The 23,227-nt window shown below is 39.4% G+C and overlaps 1 protein-coding gene and 1 long non-coding RNA gene across 2 annotated transcripts; both read left to right on the forward strand.

The window, feature by feature from the left end:
- Window positions 1–1,570: 1,570 nt before the first annotated feature.
- LOC141812778 (uncharacterized) lies at window positions 1,571–3,378 on the forward strand. The gene is made up of 3 exons (XR_012600329.1): window positions 1,571–2,722; window positions 2,840–2,943; window positions 3,088–3,378. It is a non-coding gene; the product is annotated as an uncharacterized LOC141812778 (long non-coding RNA).
- Window positions 3,379–19,027: 15,649 nt separating this feature from the next.
- On the forward strand, window positions 19,028–19,649 carry LOC141812681 (uncharacterized). Its single transcript, XM_074700695.1, has one exon. It carries the CDS (start codon window positions 19,068–19,070, stop codon window positions 19,518–19,520), a length of 453 nt encoding a protein of 150 aa, XP_074556796.1. The 5' UTR covers window positions 19,028–19,067; the 3' UTR covers window positions 19,521–19,649.
- Window positions 19,650–23,227: the final 3,578 nt, after the last annotated feature.

The following is a 23,227-nucleotide window of genomic DNA, read 5'->3' on the forward strand; positions in this document are numbered from 1 at the left end:
GTGAAGACGGATCCAACGAGACCAAGTTTGACCAAATCGGAGGTCGTTTGAGGGCTGAATCGGGTGAACCAAGATTGAACCGAGGTTCGCTACAGTAATCGGTTCAAGGATTTGATTTTAACCTGGTTTAATCAATCCCTGTTCATCGGTTTAAATTCTGATTTTCCCTGTCCGCCCGCACCGCGCCGACCTCGTCCGCGGGACTTCGTCCGCGCGACCACGCCCGCTGCCGCCGGTCCCCGTCGGCGGAAAACACGGAACGAAACAAGGATGAGGGCTATAAGAAGGGGGGCTGCAGCCGAAACCTAGCCACCAATCTTCTCTCCTCTCCTCTCCGCCGCCTGGCGCTCACCGCCCGACGCAACTGCCGCCCGTCGCGTGGAGAAGACGAAGCAGAGAAGCTCCCGCCTCCCTTGCTCCCTTGCGCTGTTCGCCGGAGAAGCACGAGCGCCAAGCCCAGCCGCGCCCCCGCCCGTGACCTGCTGCCCTGTCCGCGCAAGGAGAAGACGACGCAGAGCAGCCGCTGCCTCCCTTCTCCCTTGCGCTGTTCGCCGGAGAAGCACCACCGACCAGCGCCGCCACTACAAAAAAACACTGTTTTAGCAACGAAATTTTGCAACAAAAAAAATTCGTTGCAAATTTGCAACTAATTTTGCAACAAAAAAAATATTCGTTGCAAATTTGTGTCGAAATTAGCAACGAAAAATAATTCGTTGCCAAAATAGCAACGAAATATTTTCGTCGTAAAATTCGTTGCAAAAATTATTTTCGTTGCAAAATTCGTCGCTGAATTTCCAACAAATAAAAAGTTCGTTGCAGATTGGCGACGAAAACCATTTTCGTTGCAAATATTTAATTAAAAATCGATATGTTTTACAAAGTTGGCGACGAAAATAAATTCGTTGCAAAATTCGTCGCCAATTGGCAACGAAAACCTTTTTCGTTGCCAAATAGCAACGAAAATGATTTTCGTCGCAGATCTGCGACGAACTGGTTTGTTGCAAATCTGCGACGAAAACCATTTTCGTTGCAAATCTTTAATTGATCCCCGAATCGATTACCAACCATTTTGTGAAAATGGATATGTTTTGCAAAGTTGGCGACGAAAATAAATTCGTTGCAAATTTCGTCGCCAATTAGCAACAAAAACTTTTTTCGTTGCCAAATAGCAACGAAAATGATTTTCGTTGCAGATCTGCGACGAACTGGTTTGTTGCAAATCTGCGACGAAAACCATTTTCGTTGCAAATCTTTAATCGATCCCCGAATCGATTACCAGACGTTCTGTAAAAATCGATATGATTTGCAAAGTTGGCGACGAAAATAAATTCGTTGCAAAATTCATCGCCAATTAGCAACGAAAACCTTTTTCGTTGCCAAATAGCAACGAAAATGATTTTCGTTGCAGTTCTGCGACGAACTGGTTTGTTGCAAATCTGCGACGAAAACCATTTTCGTTGCAAATCTTTAATCGATCCCCGAATCGATTACCAGACGTTCTGTAAAAATCGATATGATTTGCAAAGTTGGCGACGAAAATAAATTCGTTGCAAAATTCGTCGCCAATTAGCAACGAAAACCTTTTTCGTTGCCAAATAGCAACGAAAATGATTTTCGTTGCAGTTCTGCGACGAACTGGTTTGTTGCAAATCTGCGACGAAAACCATTTTCGTTGCAAATCTTTAATCGATCCCCGAATCGATTACCAGACGTTCTGTAAAAATCGATCAACCGATCGATTACATTGAGGCTTAATCGATCATCCGATCGATTAAACATTCTGCGACGAAAAAATTTCGTTGCAAAAATTCCCCCAAATTTTTGCCCGGGATAAATTTTCCCCCAAAATTTTTCAATTTGCGACGAATAGATTACTTCGTTGCCAATTTGGCGACGAAAGCTTTAATTCGTTGCCAATTTGGCGACGAAACGTCTAATTCGTTGCCAATTTGGCAACGAATTTGGCGACGAACTAGATTTCGTCGCCAAATACCCTAACTTAACCATTTGCCCCAATCCCCTTTTCTTCCTTCGCGATTTCCCTTCTGCCTTGCCCGCCGCGATTTGCCCCCTTCTCCTCTCCGATCTGTCCTCGTCGATGCCATAGCTGCCGCCGCCCGTCCTTCTCGCCGAAACGCTGGTGGAGAGAGAAGAAGGTCGTCGCTCGAGCCTTCTTCCATTCCTCCTCTCTTCCTCTTCTTGTTCCATCGCTTTCGATCGAAGAGCAGGAGGGGATAGACGCCGAAAAAGGGAGCTATTTTTGGTTCTCTTCCGGAGGGGAAATGGCGAGGCTATCGATCGGAATCCTCGGGCTGACGGAGCTCTTCGTCAGCGCGACGGTGCACCTACTCTTCGGCCTCTACATCTTCAGCGCCGCGCTAGCGTCCGACCTGTCGCAGGCTGTCGCCGACTGCCTGCGGCCTAATGTCTTCAACCTCGGCGCCGGGCAGAGGGAGGCGGAGGGAAGGGGCCAGCCGCCGGTGGTGCTCGAGGGCTCGCCGCCGCCTATCGTGTTGGTGCACGGTATCTTCGGATTCGGAAAGGGGGTAAATGTCTTGATCGGTACTGTGATTTTACCTTTTCTTTCATCGATATCGCATTAACTCTGGCTTTTGTTTGGGTTGCAGCGACTTGGCGGTTTGTCCTACTTCGCCGGGGCGGAGAAGAAGGATGAGCGTGTTCTGGTCCCGGATCTGGGATCCCTAACCAGCATCCATGACAGGTGCTTCTTCTCAAAATCATTGGTTCCGTTGCTTCCCTTCTTTTCGGAAAATCTGAAGAAAAAAATTTGATTTCCCCCTCTTTGGATTTTTAAAACTCGATATACCTTTGGACACAGGGCAAGGGAACTGTTCTATTACTTGAAGGGAGGGCAGGTGGACTACGGAGAGGAGCATAGCAGGATCTCTGGACATTCACAGTTTGGGAAGATTTATGAACAAGGCAAGCTAAAACTGAAATCATGTTTGCTCATCCTTTCTTGCTTGTTTGGATCAATTCCTGTTTGGAAAGAATTCCTTTCTTGCTTGTTTGGATCAATTCCTGTTTTAAAAATGATACTTTCTCTTTTTTATTTTTCGTATACAGGAGAACAACAGATAGTGACGGAGAAGGAAGTAGAGTCTCTGGAGCACGATGATGGATTTTCTTCTATTTGTTGTTACCTCTCTTCATCCTTTTATTATCTGATGATGTATTAGGATTTATATGACTGATGTAGCTGTTTAGACTTTAGGTTTTTATTTGGATTTATTACTTGTTTGTATGATGTTGATATTTGAGATTGATGATTGTATATGGAGTATCGATGTTGATATGATTTACATGGTTTTACATGATTTGGATTGATTTGTAGATTCTATATATATTGTTGATTGTGTGTGCAGGTATATTAATTATAATGTATGTATCCTTCGGGATGAACAACAAATGAATATGGCATGGATTTTTTTTTTTAATTTGCGACGAAATTTGCAATGAAAATCAAATTCGTTGCAAATCTGCGACGAATTTTGCAACGAAAACGTAGTTGTCGCAATAGTATCGTAAGTTACTGTGTATCGATATATTGCGACGAAAATATTTTTCGTTGCAAATTTCGTCGCCAATCGGCGACGAATAAGTTTTCGTTGCCGATTGGCAACGAATTATTTCGTTGCCAATCAGCGACGATAACTTATTCGTTGCCAATCGGCGACGAAAATTTATTCGTTGCCGATTGGCAACGAAAATTTATTCGTCGCCAATCGGCAACAAATAAGTTATCGTCGCTGATTGGCAACGAAATAATTCGTTGCCAATCGGCAACGAAAATTTATTCGTTGCCGATTGGCGACGAAATAATTCGTTGCCAATCGGCAACGAATAAATTTTCGTTGCCAATCGGCGACGAATAAGTTTTCGTTGCCGATTGGCAACGAATTATTTCGTCGCCAATCGGCGATGAATAAATTTTCGTTGCCGATTGGCAACGAATTCGGCGACGAATTAATTTTTTCGTCGCTATTTTTAGCAACGAATCTTGGAAATTCGTTGCAGAATTCTGCGATGAGTATTTGGCAACGAATTTGATTTCGTTGCCAAATTCGTTGCAAAAAAATTTTGCAACGAATTTTTTTGAGAAATTCGTTGCAAAATTCGTTGCAAAACCCTGGTTTTTTTGTAGTGCGCCTTCTGCCACGTCCAGCTGCCCTCTGCCGGAAGCTCCTCGACGCCACCGTGAAGACACCGAACGCCGCCGACCTCAGCCCTGTTCCTGCACGAAGACGAAGACATACGTCTAATTAATTAGATTAATTATTAATTAAGGTAAGTTAATTAATTAAAGTAATTTGATTAATTAAAGTTGGTTAATTAATCTAGTTTAGTTAGATCATTAATCTAATACTAATCCATTAATTTGTTAATTAATAGTAAGTTAATTGGTTAATTAGTTAATTGTTTAATCAATTAATTAAGTAGTTAATTAGTAAATCAATTAATTAGTTTAATAGTTAGTATTTGATTAATCAAGGATGTATATGTTTGATTAATCCAATTGGAAAAGTTGATGGGGTTGGACTAATTAATTGATTAGGTTATGATTAGGTTAAAATTAGATAAGATATAAGAATCATTTGAGGTTATTCTGGGATATGTTATTTAGAGGATGTTTTGTTACAGGAATTTGACTTGTGGATCTAGTAGTAATTCGAGACTCGTATTGTGACTATTCATCAATAAGGTAAGTACATCTCTCACCTGCAGTATGAGTTGTTTCGTTACTTTCGTTATTGTTTCCATGATGTGATTTGATAGAGCATGCATAAAGTATTCCTGCCATGACATCATTTTAAGTTAAAGCATGTGTAAATTGTTTCTTTCCAAATTGCATGATATAAGAAGTATAAGAAAAGTATTTTACTTTATTTTGATGTTGACAAGTACCGGACCGTGAGGTGTCCAAGGGATGAGCTCCATAAGTTGCCCCTAGGCCGCGAGGTGCCTAGTACGCTCTAATCGGCTTCGGTGGCTAGCTACCCCGGACCGGTTAGGGATGCGCGCATTTGTACTTTGTCAGGGCCCAAAGGATGGATGTTTAGTATGTTTACTTATTATGAAATAGTATGTATTGAAAACCCCCTCACATGTTTAGATATGAACATTCATGTTGCATAAATCAGTTATTACGAAGTTTCTATGGTTTTTGTGAGTTAGATGATGTACTTACTAAGCGTTGCTTATAGTTTGCCTTCCTCATATTGCAGATAAATGAAAGGAAAAGTTATAGGAAAGAGGAGGCAGCTGGAGAAGTGTTTGATGTGTGGTGTCAGCGGAACCGCGGAATAAGATCAAGAATTATATAACTGTTTATTTTATGTCCAAGAATTTATATTTATTTCTTTTGCTTCCGCATGCTAAACAGAAAAAGAAATTTATTGAGTTATTTTATTTAATGAGTAAAAGTTAAGGAAAGTTTAAGTACGTAACGTCTCCCTATGAGTATAAGAAAGAGGGGGGGCGTTACATCTTGATTTTTCGATAGATGTTGACTTATATCTATCAGAGTTTGTGCTAATGTAATATCATTCTTGATGAATTTTTCAAGAATCTTATCCACGTAATGGGACTTCTTCTAAAATGTTAGTTTAAGACTTATTGTGTAATTGTGTGAATTAATGAAGTCTTGATTTAGATGCGAGACTTTTGATGTAATAAATATTTTGCTCTTTAAGTTTTGTGCTCTCACTCATTGTTTGTAATTATGCTATTTTCTAGCATGAGTTGTGATTAATTATTATTTTGAAACTACTCTATTGGGAGATTAAGGATAATATATGATTATTATATTGAATTCAAGTCTATCCCAACTCTAATTTTTGGATCCATCTCTACATCTCTCGTTGGCTAATCAATCAGGATAAACAATAACCTACATTAATAAGGAGGCCAAGTTTTTGGATGGAAGTGTATAAAATTGTAAAATATATACCTTACAACTAAAATAAAACACAAACTTTGTCATTGTTGAGCTTACCAACCCTACAATCTATGGCATCATAGTCACACATTGGTTCTTTCCACAACATCTACCTAATTATAATTTTCTATAGAACTAATATCCTCTATTACCCTAGTGAACAACAATATGCATGGCAAGTTGAATTTAAGGGTACAAAACAAAATACATACAAAAACATATAATGTATAGAACTTACAAAAGTCCAAAATAAGCCTAGTGTCTCAACTAGACACTATTTGGACATTGCTCACTTTGTGTCCAAATAGCATTTTTCTAGTTCTCTTGGTGAGTTCCATGGTCCACTAAAGACAATGATTGTGCCACAATTTGGAAGACAAGGAATTAAATAAACATGACTCTTTTCAAAGGAAGTTAAAATGCCATTGAACTTAAAAGTGTTTTTTATAATCTCTTTAGCAAAATGTGGAATCTGTCACTCCAGCGGTCCCACACGATCGGTCCCATGACCATCTATGAGGAGGTAAATCGAGAAATTATATTTGACCACTACAGGGGAGGGCATTGTCTCGATTTCGTCGAGATTTAATCCTTACCTACTTTAACAAGTCTGTCCCGCAGTAACCTACTCAACCATGTCCCAAGGGTGTTTTCATAATCTCAATGCTTGAACAAGGTGGTCATCAAACCCTTAACACTATGAGCATGTCTAAAAATATGTGTGATGGTGTATAATTAATCACCTCCAAATGATGAACTCTCGTTCTTCGACTTCTCTTAAATGCTTCGACTCTAGAACAACTTTCTCGAAAAAGGATTTGAAGTGAATATGATCATGAATCCTATTAAGCAAGAATAAGGGGATATTTTTAGCGAGTCTATGGAGAGTGGAAAGGAGTAACACTTGCTATTGCTTGAGCTCGCAAGGATACGAAGGTAGGGCTTCTAGAGTAGAGAAGGAATAACTATAGGTTTAGGAGAACAAGAAAATTTGATGATCGATGAAGGAAAAAAATCATTAGTAAAATAAAATAAAGTATCTAAAATCGAGTAGAGAATGATAGAAGAAGAAAAAGAGAAGTGAATAATGAAAACCATATGATTGGTGATCAAATTTGTTGAATTCATATCCAACAACTAATGGTTGTAAAGAAGATAATTTTAGGTTAAAATTTATTTGTCAAAGAAACAAATAATTTATAAAATAGACAATTTCCATTTTTTTTCTACAAGAAAATCGGTCTTTAACAACACTCAAAAGACATCGGTTTTATGTCAAAACCGATGTCTTTTACTTTTTAACAACGGTTTTAACAAAAACCGATGTCTTTGAGACATCGGTTGGAGCCTACGACAACGATTTTTGGAGGCTACAACAACGGTTTTAAAACCGATGTCTATGTGCGCTTTCAACAACGGTTTTTGAAGACTACGACAACGGTTTGAAAACCGTTGTCTATTTGCGCTTTCAACAACGGTTTTGGAAGCTATAACAACATTTTAAAACCGATGTCTATTTGCGCTTTCAACAACGGTTTTGGAAGCTATAACAACAATTTAAAACCGTTGTATATTTTCGTTGTCTTTGAGAGGTTGATTGGAGACTACGACAACAGTTTTTGGAGGATACAACAACGGTTTTAAAACTGTTGTCTATGTCCGCCTACAACAACGATTTTTGAAGACTACGACAACAGTTTGAAAACCGTTGTCTATTTACAGTTTCAACAACGGTTTTGGAAGCTATAACAACAATTTAAAATCGATGTCTATTTGCGCTTTCAACAACGGTTTTGAAAGCTATAATAACAATTTAAAACCGTTGATTGGAGACTACGACAACGGTTTTTGGAGGAAACAACAACGGTTTTAAAACCGTTGTCTATGTCCGCTATTTTGGGACTATAACAACGGTTTTTGAAGACTACGACAACGGTTTGAAAACCGTTGTCTATGTGGGACGACAACAACGGTTTTGGAAGCTACAACAACGGTTTTAAAACTGTTGTATATTTTTATTTTTTTTCATTCCCTCTCTCCCTTTAAACTCGTTTTGTTTTTTTGACTTTCTATGATATTTAACTATTCATTTATAAATTAATAAATGAATAAAAATTCTCTTTATATAAATATAAATAAATATTTATAAATTAATAAAAATTTCATTTATGTTTATACAAATTTCATTTTCATTTATGTTTTATAAAATTATTTTAATTAAATGTTTTATAAATATTTACATTAATAAATAAATAAATAAATAATATAAGTTTATTATATTAATTCATTATGTTAATTATACGTTATACGTTAATTAATAATCATACGTTTTATTACAAATAAATAATATAAATCATTTATGTTTTACAAATTAATAAATAAATAAATAATTCATTATAAATTTTATTACATTAATTATACGTTTTACGTTAATTATATTTACATTATTTTAATTCATTGTTACTTACATTTAATTAACCCTAACACATCCGTCTCCTACCCCTTCCGCACCGTAGCCGTCCGTACCGCTCTGCTCCTTCTCCCGCCGCGCAACCTTCCGCACCGCTCTACTCCTTTTTCCGCACCGCACCGCAGCACCACTCTGCTCCTTCCGCACCGCAGCCTTCCGCACCGCAGCACCGCTCTGCTCAAAAGGTCCGACGAAGAGAAGCAGACGGCTCCGAAGATAAGCAGACTGCTTCACCACCGCCGCCTTTCCTTCCCTCATCACAACAACAAACTTCTTCCCTCATCACGCCGCCTCCTCTGCTTCCAAGCATTCGGCAGAACTGGCTTCACCACCACTTCCAGTATTTACCTTTTTTTTTTTTTTGCTTAAGAAGTATGAGGCATTAGTTTCATATTCCATTTGATAAGGATGATTTGAACGATTTGGAGTCATCTCCTTCACTCTGGTTGCTGCAACTGTCACTTTGGTGAGCTATGTTGCTTAACTAATGACATTTTTATGAAGGCTCTTGGTTAAGTAAGTATTCTATTGCTTTCCATTTTCAGTTCCAGACTCTTGGTTAAGTTCACCACCCAATCTTTTATAATATGGATTTAATCCTAATTCACAATGCTATTTGTGGCAATACATTGTTCTGGATCAATGTGCAGATGAGCAGTCATGTGCTAAGGATCAGGGAATCAGAAACGACATAGTAGTATAATAGATCATGATGATTCTGATATATGTGCATTTGAAAGGTAAGCCCACTCTTGGATTTCCAAGCTGGCTCATGATATACAACAGAGTTAGTGAACTTGAATTTTATGCCTCTTTAGCATTTGGGGTTTTCAATGTGTTCCTTGTCTTAGCTTTATGGAAAGAGTCTTAGTTGGAAATTGGAAGAAAAAGTCGGAGCAAGATTATGGAATCTTTTCTGCTCTTAGAGAATATAATATTCATAGGAGATGCTAGTGAGTAGTGTATTCTAGTGGTGAAGATTATACTTTAAAGTTGTTGAAGGTAGAAAAATTAAGTCAAGGTTTGGACAGATATCTAGATCTAAGCTTGTTTAAATTATAACTCATTTTCATTCAATGAATTTGTAAAATGTTCTACCAAAGATCAACAAGTCTCAGTAATATTGGGTGTTAATATTTCATCTTTTTCTCTTCTCGATTTGTGAGATTTTAATATCTTCAATGTTCTAATCGTTTTTCAGGAAGGTTTTGCATTTGCCCATTGCACAACCTGCAAGGCTCCTTACCATTTGAGGGTGTGTGATCATGCCAACAGGAGATGGAGAATCTTCAAGTTTCAGTTCTTTGTTACCAGGGATGTAGTTCTAATTTTTGCAGTTGTTCAACTTGTAAGTTTTATAATCCATTTAAAAATTCAATACCTCTCTTGTCACTAATGCATATCTTGTCTGTATTTTTAACAGATAATATCTTTGTTGGCATATCTTGTCTATTTGATTGATAGTTGTGCAAAGTTTTGGTTGCGATTGACTTGGGGTTTTGATGGAGAAATAAGCTTCTACTATCTATGTGGTACAGAGCTATACTTTAAGAGTGCTTAACGGTTTTATTTGTTCATTCAACTAGAATTATGCTGATGTCTCTCTATTTTATGCCATGTCATTTGTCAGTTTACATCCCCATATCTCATTTTATATCTGCTTATCTTCTATATATTCTTTTGGAAATAATCAAGTTTTTGTATCTTGCTTCTTGTTATCCATGACTTAAAGACTGTATTATGCATCCAGCTTCTTGTTAAATCTGTCTCTTTTGCTGCCAACCAAGGTTTAGTTCCTTTTCAAGATATCTATTTTCTTTTGATCTTACTATTATACATATGTTTTTATGCAAATCTTTCAAGATATATATATGTTCTTGTTCTGCATCTGGACAATTAGCACGAGATATAGACCAATTCTCTTTAAACAAGCCAGTGGTGTTATCCATGACTTAAAAAACCATTGAAACGCCTACTAGATTCTTATTTCTATTACTTTTTTAAGGAACTGATTTTTCTAGCCTTATCAGTTAATGAGAATGTACCTAATATTATGTGTTTCCATTGCAGTGCTGTAAAAAACACAGTTATGATGATTCAGATGAGGACGAAGAGGATGATGATGAACAAGATGGCGAAGACCAGGAAGAGGACGATGGGGCTGAAGGTGATCCTTCTGAGGATGAAAACGCTGAGGGAATGTGTAATATGTTGCAAGAAGAATATTTGTGTTAGTTACTTTTGGTTATTTGTAAATATTGAGGTGATTAAATATATTGGTGCTTTTCTATTTGTGATTTGTTTGGTGAATTTATAATATTATGATAATTTTGTATTCTTGCTTGATCATAATTGACAAACAACATAAAAAAATAAGTGTTATTACAACAGTTTTAAATTCAATGACATCGGTTTGGAAGCGTTGTCGTTAAGTGATATTACATCGGTCGAAAACCGTTGTTAAAATTGATGTTAAACATATATTACATCGGTTTTACACCGTTGCAAAACCGATGTCGTTGTGATATTACATCGGTCGAAAACCGTTGTTAAAATTGATGTTAAACATATATTACATCGGTTTTACACCGTTGCAAAACCGATGTCGTTGAGTGATATTACATCGGTTTTACATCGGTTACAAACCGATGTCGTTGAGTTGTATTACATCGGTTACAAACCGATGTCTAAAATGTCAGACCTTTTACAACGCCTTCATAGACATCAGTCGATTTTCTCATAGACATCGGTTTTCCACCGATGTCTATGACTGTTTTTGTTGTAGTTCTAAAGCACATGGAAAAAATCATGGGGTTAAAAGGATGAAAAGTATCTCCATTGGTATGAGATCTTTTGGGGAGAACTCAAGAACAAAGCCATGAGGGTTTAGGCCTAAAGTGGACAATATCATACTATTGCGGAGATATTTTGGTTCCATCCGTACTAACATTAGATGTATGATGCATGACGGAATCGACCCTATGTCATCACCTCCTGAAATGACATTGCATTTTTAAAAAATGATAAATCTCAGTTAGCCTCATTGACTATCCCTGGGGGTGACCGGTCCGGCCCGACGGAAGTTTCCCACCGACCACCAGGGTAAATCGGGAAGTGCACGCAGCGGCCAGCCCAAACGCCCAGCATCCTTTAATTGCACTCCCCATTTGGAGGAAAATTTCTACAAATACGCCGTAGCTGAAAATCGAACCACAGGTGTCTAAGTGACAACCTGGATGTCCTACCACGACACCATTGCCCCGGGAACAATATTGTATTTTAAAAAATAATATACTAATGGGGTGTTGATTTTAAAAAAAAATCAACACCACAGTAGTATTATTTTTTAAGTTTATATAGCATTAAAATGATGTTGATTTTTGAAATACTATAGTAAAAAGTGAAATTCGTCATTCTAGCGGTCCATACAGTCGGCTCCATGATCATCTGTGAAGAAGTAAATTGAGAAGCTATAGTTGATGACTATGAGGAAAGTATTATCTTGACTTCGTCAAAATTTGATTCTTGTCTATTATAGTAAATCTGCTCTGCAGTAACCAATTCGATTATGTCCCGTGATTTTAAAATATAATATTATAATAATTGATTTTTAAAAATCAATTATAAGGTTGTCACCGCGAGGGTGGATGGGAAAGATAAAATATGTCTTTTAAAAATCTAAAAGTTAGATGTATTTTTTAAAAAATTTATAATTTTGTCCTCTTGGGACCTCCCCGCTTTCATCAATTGTTAAAAGCCCTTTAAAACGATAATAATTACAAGTAATGGACAGCAAGCCAAGTGTACGGCAATTGGACGGCGAATCTCCCAAATTCCAAATATTAAATAGACCTCAATTTTGTCCTCTCGCGACCTCCTCGCGTCCGGATTCGACGCGACATGCAACCACGCGCATGGTCCACCGTTGTCGGCGGGTGCATGCGGTGGGTCGTGGGTCGCCGCGAGCTGATCCAGTGACCCACGACCACCGCGACGCTGCCCTTGCCACCTGGTCCACGTGCACACGCATGGAACCATTCAATTTTTTTAATTAGTCTTTAATTTTTTAAATTGATTAATCCGCGGTGCAATAAAAATCGATCTATGAAAATATAATAAATTATAAAAGATCTTATCGTGAATATGCAGTTAATCATGTATTTAATTCAAATTATCATATATAATTTAATATTATTTGATTCTAAAATATTTATTTAGAAAGAATAAAATATAATCAATTTAATATTTACTAGATTACCTTGATTTAATTTATTTTTAAAATAAAATAAATTAAATGAATAATAATAATGATATAAAATAAATATAATTTATTTATATTTTTTAAAATTTATATAAATTTAAATATTTTTAATAAAATAATTTATTAAAATAATTATTTTAATAAAATAATTTATTAAATTAATAAATATAATTTGTTAATTTAATTTTTTTAAATTTAAAAAATATCTTTTTTTAATATATATTTTTTTATTTTAAAATAAATTTTCTTCTAAATTTATAAGTATTTAAATTAAAATTTATTGAATTAATTAACTCGATTTCAATTAAGATTCACGGTATATTTCAATTAATTAAGTTTTAAAATTAGAGGATAATCATAAAAAAAAATTCGTTAATCTCTGAAATCGCAGAAAATCTTAGGTTGTCAAGGTACTTATATTTTCGGATTATAATCTATTTGCTGATAGTGATGATGCTGCATTATATTATTTGAAAATCGATATCACAATCAGAATCAAACAATCTTGAACAAATAATCAAGATTATCAACGATAACCTCCAATTAAACGCCTCTAAGTTATATTTTATACCTCATAATTTTAGTTATGTGATTATTTAATAATCATATAATTAAAATTATGCATGATAACTTAAACCAAATGCACCCTAATATTAATATATAATAATACTCCTCCTCTTATAAATTTTTAGAAAATCCTCTGTGGCCATTTTTTTAGGAGTTTAATTATTTTAACTTATAGGGAAAAGAGTTTTCTTTTAATGTTATTGAATTCGTCAGAAGTTGCCATTTATTCTTTTTCATCAAATAATGAATAATACGGTAGATGAAGGAACTTTAGGCTTTATCTTTTTAAAGTCATATTTTAATGACTTGCACTCATTTTTAAAGTGATAGATGCATGGTTCTCCATTTGAAGCTTTGGATGAAGAAGGTTTTGCATGTGTCTTTATTGATTTCCTTAATGAATGAGCTTGAATTTCTTACTCTATCAAATCTTCTTCAATTGTCTAAAAATACTAATTTCAATGACTACTTTCAATCAGCTCAATTCCTCGTTAATTGACTCAAAGCTTATTTGTTGACTCAATTTGATAAATTCACAATCTTATACACTAGTGGATAATATTTCTAGTTGAATCCAACCAAGTCTCTGATCGACTCAAATCCAAGTTCGTCGAGTCAACCATTTTCAGTCGACTCAGATGGTTAGTGCTTTAAACTCCATCCTTCAATGGATATTTCTTGAGTTGACTTAAGATCTCCTTGATTGACTAAATTTAAATAGGGAATAGACTATTTCTAATAGTTGATTGTCTAATTACTCTAATTGATTGAATTCTTATTTAATCAACTCAAGAGAAATGAAATATTTTTTGTTAATGAGCAAAATGTATATAGTCGATTCCTTCTTTAACAAAAGGTGGAATCCGCCACCCCAACAGCTCCACACGGTTGGTCCATGACCATCTGTGAGGAGGTAAATCGGGAAGCTACAATTGACCACTACGGGGAGGGCATTATCTTGGCTTCACCGAGATTCGATCTTTGCCCACTTCAGCAAGTCTGTCCCGTCGTAACCAACTCAACTATGTCCGAGGGCGTATATAGTCAATTCTTGAGTTAACTTAACTGTTCCTTTAATTGAAACAAATTTTCATTTAATTGTATCTACTCAGGGATTGTCACTTAAATTAAGAATGAGCTCATTTGTTGATTACAACCTAGAACACATATTCATTGATCGAGTAGACACCTATGTAAAACTCTACACCTATATATTCATTGGCCGAGTAGACACCTAAATAAAACTCTACACCTATTCATTGGTCAAGTAGACACCTAAGTAAAACTCTACCTAGAAAATCCAAGATTATAGACGTTCACAATCTCTCAAGACTCACTTTTCTTTATATGTCAAGAGGAACTCTAGGTCTTCCTCAACTATGCTCTTGGTCAACCTTGATATCTCAAGCATCCTACAAATACCTATTGGTCTTCTTCATCTATTAAAATCTCTTGAATTTTTCTCCTTGCCAACGCCTATTGACCTTCTCTATTTACTAAGACATCTTTGGAATTTTTTTCATTTGTCAGCATTGTTGGTGCAATCGACCTCTAATCAAGGTTGATCAAATTTGAGTTGAATTTTAATATTTGATCAATATGTTTGTCGATGAAAGTGAGATATTCAAGTGAAAAAAAATATTATTGAAGGAAGAGATTATTGGTGTAATCGACCTTGGATCAGGTTGATCAAGATTGATTTGGTTTGGTAGAGAGTGAGAAGTCTAAATGGATTACGATTGACTAAACACTTAACAATCGGAAGTTCAATAGGAAATTGACAAGGATAAAGTTCAAGTGGGTCATAAAAGACCAAACACTTAGCGTAAGAAGTGAAGTCTAAATAGATTATGAAGGACTGAATAGTTAAAAAGAAGGGAAGTCCAAGTGGATATGAAGGATAAGACACTTGGTAAAAAAAAGAAAGTCCAAACAAGTCAAGGAAGACTAAATATTTGACAGTAGTGAAGTCTTGCTAGGTCAATGTTGACTAGATATTAGATAATAATGAAGTTCTGACAGATCAAGATTGATCGGATGCTAGATAATGGTGAAGTCTTGACATGTCAAGGTTGATCGGATGTTAAACAACAGTGAAGTTCTAGTAGGTCAAGGTTAATCGGATGCTAAACAAATAAAGTCATGGTAGGTTAAGATCAATTATATACTAGGCAATACAAAAATTCAATGTTGGAAAGGTTGAAATTAGAGGTAACAATCGATTGCTATAGACTAGCAATCGACTAATGAACTCTTAAATTCTAAGTTCAAGGTTTAAAGAGATTTAAAGGGGTTTATTATATATCAATCGATTGTTGGGTATTACTAATTCACATGTGACACTATTGTAGGAAACAAAAAATTCCTGAGTTGCTTTAGGAACTCAACTGTTGTATCATCAATCAATTATTGGTTGCAGCTAATAGAAAGTTTCTGAGTTGATTCAAGGGCTCGACTGCTGACCAATAGTTTGTTAGTATCGATGGAATCAAAATATCTCCACAATGGTATGATATTGTCCACTTTGGGTCTAAACCCCCATGGTTTTGTTCTTGGGCTCTACCCAAAAGACCTCATACCAATGAAGATACTTTCCATCCTTTAAACCCATGATCTTTTTCATGTGTTTTAGATGTGGGACTATGTTTGCATCCTTGCAACCCAACAATCCTCCCCTCAAACAAAGGACCACAGGCCCCCCTCAAACGTCATTTTTGATGTCTGAATCCTTGACCCACCAGGACTTTCTGCCTCTCGGTCCACCCGACCTACTAGGACTTCCTGCCCCTCGGTCCACCCAACCTACTAGGACGTCTTGCCTAGCCGCAACTAGGACTTCCTGCCCCTCGGTCCACCCAACCTACTAGGACTTCCTGCCCCTCGGTCCACCCGACCTACTAGAACTTCCTGCCTATCCGCAATTAGGATTTTCTGCCTCTCGGTCCACCCGACCTACTAGGACTTCTTACCTGGTGTCTAATCCTCTTGATTCAAATACGGGAGCACCCACTTCCTTTGTTTAAGGTTCAACCCACATGGTTAGATCCGGATCATGGCTCATCCGGTGGTTAGTCCGATGAAGAGCGGCCTCACTCTGATACCACTTGTTAGTACCGATGGAATCAAAATATCTCCACAATGGTATGATATTGTCTACTTTGGACCTAAACTCTCATGATTTTTTTCTTGGGCTCTACCCAAAAGGCCTCATACCAATGGAGATACTTTCCATCGATCCTTTAAACTCATGATCTTTTCCATGTGTTTTAGATGTGGGACTATGTTTGCACCCTTGCAACCTAACATAGTCGACTGATGGTGAATAACAGTCAATTGTTCAATGTTAAGTTAGAAAAAGTCATTCTACAAATGTAACATTCGAATTCAGATAGAGCAATCGATTGATAGGAGTTAGCAATCGATTATTAAGTAGTTTTCGACCACAATTTGAAGTCTATAAAGAAAAAGTTTCATGAAGGATTTTGACGTCAATTCTTGGGGGTTTTGGAAAATAGTATTGTTGCATTTATAAACCTTCGAGAGATAATCCAAAGCAACTGCAAAGTGACCAAATTCAAGTTCATTTGTGTAAATTTGTTTGTTTCGATTTCTCTTGATTTCATTTGTACACATTTGTAGTTGGCTTGTATTATTTGTAAGAAAATGATTGCAAGAATTTTTCCTGTCTCCAGAAAGTATCTGAGAAAAAGAAAGCATAGTGATGATATTACTCTAGGTCGTAGAGTAGGAATCGAGGATTGCAAATCACGTAAAATTCTCAGATGTTGTGCTTGTGTTTTGAGCTTGTATTATTTATATTTTTCATCATGTGTTTAACTCTTTATAAACCAGTCCCAACAAGCACCTATTAAACTTTTCCATCTGTCATAACTTCTTGAATTTTTCATATGCCAAGACTCCCGAGAAGAATATCTTATTTGCGACCTATATATATACCTCAAGAGTATAGCATTTGTTCATGAGAACAATAAGGTGAATCTAGAACTTGGGAAGTATTTGGTATGACAAATTTCATCAATTGAACTTAGCACAAAAATTTTTGAAAATTTGTGACACAACAAGGTTGACGATTCATTGTCAATTGGAAAGGAGCATACAAAGGTAGGAATCGATATGCAATACCTCATCCTAATCTTCTCAAATTTTACCTATGTGACAAGGGATGCTTTGAATCGACTCTTTTCACTTTAGCTTGGGCTAGGTGGGACATTCAATCTTATAGAGGTCATGGTTGTTCCATCATGACAAATAAGAGGAACTTAAACTAAACAATTTATTCGGTTTAGATCTAAAGTGATAAGAGTCAAAATCTAGTGGACATGTAAAATAGTTCGAGAATGTTAATACATGTTGATTGAAGATTAGAAGCCTAAAAAAATACAATGCCTAGTTTTTTTTAGAAAGGTATGTAAAACATTTTGGAAGAGAAAGCAAAGTGAATTGTAGAAAAAATTAACATGATGAAACAAACACTAATGAAGATAAAGATAAAGAAAAAAAGGGCTATGATTGGAAGGGGCACTAATCAAGATTCATAATAATTGAGTAAGACAAATCCTTATCCTAAAGATTGATTAAAAGTCGATAAGGCTTTTATATCAAATTCCACTTCATGAAATAGGATACAAGGGAGATTAACAAATGTAGATAAACTTACTCACTAACCATAGATGTACTAGATGAGTGACCTAATAAGAGCAAGGATGACAATTGCCAAGACCATTCTTAACCAATAGTTAAAACTTACCATGTGATAATTCATCGAATGAGTACTTTGAGATCTATAAACACGAGTTAAAAAAAATGATAAATCCCAGTCAGTCTCATGGACTCAATCCCTGGGGGTGACCTGCCCGGTCCCATGAAAATTTTTCATCGACCACCAGGGTAAATCGGGAAGCGCAGTAAACACGAGAGTTAAGAACACTTGCAAAGGGGTTGACATTACTACCCTCGAAACCCCATTCATTGATATCAAATATCAAAGTGATTCCAATTCACTTGAGACACACAACAAATCTTCCAACACAACCTATTTAAATCTACATCGATCAAACTCAAACACTTCAACCCTACATAATCTTACCTCGACCAAACTTCAAGTAATTCGCTCCAATGGAACTTACAATTTCATTCAACTAGAATGAATTCCTCGCAATCCAATCCATCTGGTAGACTTGCTTATTTATTATAGTTAGTTTCAACCTTACTAAGATAATAAAGTTCATGAGTATAAAATATGCGTCTCCGAGACATAGTTGAGTTGGTTACGACGCAGCAGACTTGCAGAAGAAGAGTATAAAATATGCTTCGTAATGGTCAACTGTAGTTTTCCGATTTACCTCTTTACAGATGATCGTGGAGCCGACTGTATAGGGCTGATGGGGTAGTAGATTTCATCTTTATGCTGAAGTGAAATGAGTATAAAATATGCTCTCTTTTTTCATTTTCCCTCCACAAGTATACATAATAGACATGTATGGAACCTATAGTTTGAAACCTGAGGAACATGACCATCAGATGCATTTCTTGTCTTTTATTAGCACAACCAAACAAAAACCAGCTCATCTCACTAAAATAATTGGAACAGATAACTCCATGATCAATCCTTTTTTATTTTTGATTTTTTTTGTCGTAATAAATGGAGCATGATACTTTTTCCAAGCTCGTACCATTTCTTTCTCTCTCTATATATATTATCCATGGCAGATCAACAGCTTAACAAATTAAAGAAAAAGAAGAAGAAGAAGAAAGAAGAAAGAAGAAAGAAGAAGAAGAAGTAGTGATTAATGGGAAATAGCTTGAGGTGTTGCTTGGCTTGCGTGCTCCCCTGCGGCGCCCTCGACGTCGTCCGCATCGTCCACCTCAACGGCCACGTCGAGGAGTACGGCCGCCCAGTTCAGGCGGGCAAGATCCTGGCCGCCAACCCTCACCACGTCCTGAGCACCCCCTGCTCGCGGGGCGTCGCCGCCCGCAAGATCCTGATCGTGTCCCCGGAGGCCGAACTAAAACGTGGCCAAATCTACTTCCTCATCCCGGACTCAGCCGTGCCGGCGGCGCCCCGGGGTCAGAAGACCAAGCCGGCGGCGGCGGTGCAGCGGAGGAAGCAGAAATCAACTCAGAGCGAGAGCCACCTCAGCGAGCCGCTTCCCGAGAGTAAGAAGCCGCCGTGCCACCGCCGCCGCCGGAGCGGCCGCGTCGGCGCGTGGCGCCCGCACCTCGACAGCATAGCAGAGGACTGAAGAAAAGATTCCCCCTTCCTTTTGCTTCTCCTCTTCCAATTTTTCCCCCCTGATCTGTAGATAAATTTGTGGCCGCCTTTTCTTCTTCCTCCCGCTTATGAAAATTTTCATAAACAAAAACTCTTACAGTGATCTGTTGTTCGATCGAGCTCAATCTCTTTCACCGTGACAGTACAATCAGGCAGCAGTCAGTCTCAGGTTCAATGAATGCCCACCATGTGCATGCCTTCATGGCTGCCCAGTCCCACAAGATACATGAACATGGTGCATAATCAGGCAATCCAAAGCTAGTGGCCAATGATTGCACACAGAGCTGATTTGGATCCTAGATTTCCTTTCCAGGCTGTATCTCCTCTACAAGATCCGCAGTCTGGTTTTAACAGTGGGAAAGAGGTGCAAGTTTTAATACTAGAGCTTGTCAGCTGTGCAGTAATATTTTAACTCTCAAGCTCAGCATACTAAATTCTGTAAGTGGAGTAATCAAGGAGGGCCAACAGTAATCATGGCAAAGGCCCTCCAAGAATGAACAATAAAAAAAATCAAATTGAAATATAAGTTATGGTTCAGATTTGTCTAGGTGAATCAGAAGAAAATAGTCAAGTGAAACTCGAACACTTAGGGTTCGAATTTTGACGAAGCCGAACAATACTGTTCCTGTTGAGATCGGCTTCCGGACGCGTCGCCGGACCAGTCAGCATGGAGGGGTAGGAGAGGGGGTTGCATCCGCCGGAGAGGGCCTCCATACCCAGGAAGAAGAGAAGATCAGCCACCGGTAGGCCCTGAAACATCATCGAGGAACAGAGGTCATCCTGGCGCCGGGGAGTCCCCGGACGACCACTCCGACGCTCAAGTCAGCCCAGTCAGGAGGAAGAAGAAGTACAGTAACATAAAAAATACTGTAATGAAATGCTCAGCCCAAAAATATAAGAAGTGTCTGAGAGAGAGAGAGAGAGAGAGAGAGAGCCCGGAGCCTGGACCTCTCTTAGTTTACCTCCTTCCTCCCTTTTTATACCTCAGGAGCTTCTCTTTTTCATGATCGGAGAAGAGTTCTCCTCTTGATAGGACGTTTGCTGACAAAGCATGGTCCTTAAGAAGATATTGACCTTGATAAGACATTTGCTGACAAGGCATGGTCCTTGAGGAGACCTTTATTGACAAGTCATATCCACCATTAATGCTTGCCAAAGTTGGCTATTAGAGAGAAAGAGAGCAATTATGACGGGTCAAATCCAAGTTGTCATGAGAGCTTTTATGATAAGACATGGTCTTGGGAAGACCATTTCTGATGTCACATGGGCTGAGTAGGCTGAGTGGGAGCTAGCCTGAGTGCCGAGTGGGCTTATTGAAACTGGCAGAGCCGAGCTGCCGAACTAAAGGGCAGTGAGGACTGCCGAGCCGAATGGCAGTGAGGACTGCCGGGCCGAACTGAAGGGCAGTGAGGACTGCCGAGCCGAACTGGCTGTGAGGGCTGCCGAGCCGAAGTGGCTGAAGTGGGCTGCCGAGCCGAACTGAATGGCAGTCCGAGCCGAAGTGGCTGAAGTGGGCTGCCGAGCCGAACTGGCTGCCGAGTGGGCTGACCGGAGGGCTGTCGAACCGACTGGGTAGAGTAGGCCAAGTCCTAAATGACAGAATCCGAGGGAGGGGGTTATAACACCCATAACACAAGCCTCCCCGCTAGTCTAGTCGAAGGAGCGGAAGTCGACTGACTAGACCAAGTAGTAGCGGTAGACTGTATCTTATTTTCCGGAGGAGCTTGCTGATCTAGCCGACTTCTTCCTAGCTTGCTTGACTCCTTACCACCCGTCTACAGTGACTGAGTGCCAGGCCCCCACCGTAGAACTTCAATAGTGGAAACTCTAAGGCTCAAGCCTTGCTGCACTTGACTGAACCGGGCAAGCACCAAATTTGGTTCGGGGGATGGCGAGTTTGCGGGCTCCGACCGGCGTAAGCAACGGAAAAGAAGGGAGCTGTCGCGGGTGCTGCCGGACCATGACGAAGCTTCTTGTGCCGTGTCGAAGGAGACGGGCGTGGGCGATGCTTGCCGCGAAGGGTGAGTTGACGGGCTTCTTCGGCCGCTAAGTTCGAGATGACGGGCGTCTTCTGTCGCTACAGGCGAGATGACGGGTGTCTGCTACAGGCGAGATGGCGGGCTTCTTCTGCCGCGAAGGGAGGGGTTTCGGCGGTAAGCATTACGACGAGGTGTCGGTGCGAGGGAACGCATTGTGACGTGGTGTCATTGGCTTTCGGTTTCGCGCATGCAGACGAGGAGCTTTTCGGGCGTTGTAGGTGTCCGCAGCGAGCGGAGGGATGTGCGACGAGAAGTTTCCGGACATGCGTTGGCGACGTAAGGGTTTTCGGCCACGCGCATGCAGTCAAGGAGCTTTCGGTGGCGGCAACGACTTGGAAGCTCCCGGCAGGCAGGCTGCGAGGAGTTTTTTGCTTGAGGCAAGGAGCTCTCGGCCAGGCGTGGGCGACGAAGAGGAGATTTCGGCTGTGAGGGCCGCGTGCGTTGAGGTTTTCGTCCATGCATGGTGGCGACGAGGCTTTGGCCATGCACGACGAGGGAGAGAGAGGGAGCGGCCACAGCGAGCTGTCGGTGATGAAGAGATCGTGGTATCAGTACGCGATGAGGAGATTTTCTCGGCGACGAGGGGATCATGGCGGCAGTTCGCGACGAGGAGGTTTTGGTGCTTGTATGCATGACGGGGCGTCGACGCATACCCCGACAAAGAGAGCTCTCGGCGGTGGCCTTCGACGGTGGTAGCCCGCGTTGAGGAGCTTGGCGGATAAGCTTCCGTGACGAGGTGACGAAGAAGGCGGCGACGCTCTTGGCGGAGAAGCGGATTTTGGCCATGCGTGGCGACGAAGAGCAGCCCGCGCCGAAGTGACCATGGCAAAAAGAACGCTTGGCGATGAGGAGATTTTGGCGGCCACGCGTGACTTCTCTGGCGAAGAGAAAGTCGGCTCGGAGTAGGGTTCGCAGAGAGGAGGTCCTGGCTTTGGCGACGAGAGAGGGAGAACGGCCACGAAGTGACGCGCGCGGCGACGAGGAGAAGAAGACCTCTCGGCTGCTGTTGAAGTGTTCGTCCATGTCTGGTGGCGGTGAACTCGCTGTTGCAGCTCGGTTTGCGCAGGCGGCGGCGAAGAGGCTCGCTGTCGCGGCCGTTTTCGACGAATCTTCCCGGGCGAAGCTTTAAGGCCGGGGGCTCGGAGATTAAGGTTCTGGACGCCGGCGAAGGAAGGCGCTAGCGAAGACTGAGAGCAGCAGAGGGAGCTGGTCTTTGCGAGCGAGGAGTCGGGCCGGGAACGTGGCGTGCACCGGTTGATGGCCGGTTGATAAACCCACAATGATGTCACGAATGAGTCTCAAATTAGAATTTATAATCGAAAACCCTTAACTCACAAGTAAATGTAATACATGGGCCACGAGTCGTATTTTCCAAGGATTAGTAGAGAGTTTATCTGAATCAAGCTAGGATTGTCGTTATTTTTGGGTTTTTTTTTAATATGAAATGGGGTTTTAGTTTTTCAAATGAAATGTAATCAAAATTCAATGTATCAATTTAAAATGCATGAAACCAAGCAATAAAACCTAATTACCAATCTAACCTAAATATGCAAAACAATTCGAAGTTAAGAAACCTAAACTATCTAGCATTGACATTTATCATCCCTGATTTAGAAATGCAAGAATTGAATTCCTTCAA

Source organism: Curcuma longa, chromosome 19 (genome assembly GCF_044706935.1).
Source record: "Curcuma longa cultivar G26 ecotype Majalengka, Jawa Barat chromosome 19, ITB_CL_G26_1.1, whole genome shotgun sequence".
NCBI lineage: Eukaryota > Viridiplantae > Streptophyta > Magnoliopsida > Zingiberales > Zingiberaceae > Curcuma > Curcuma longa.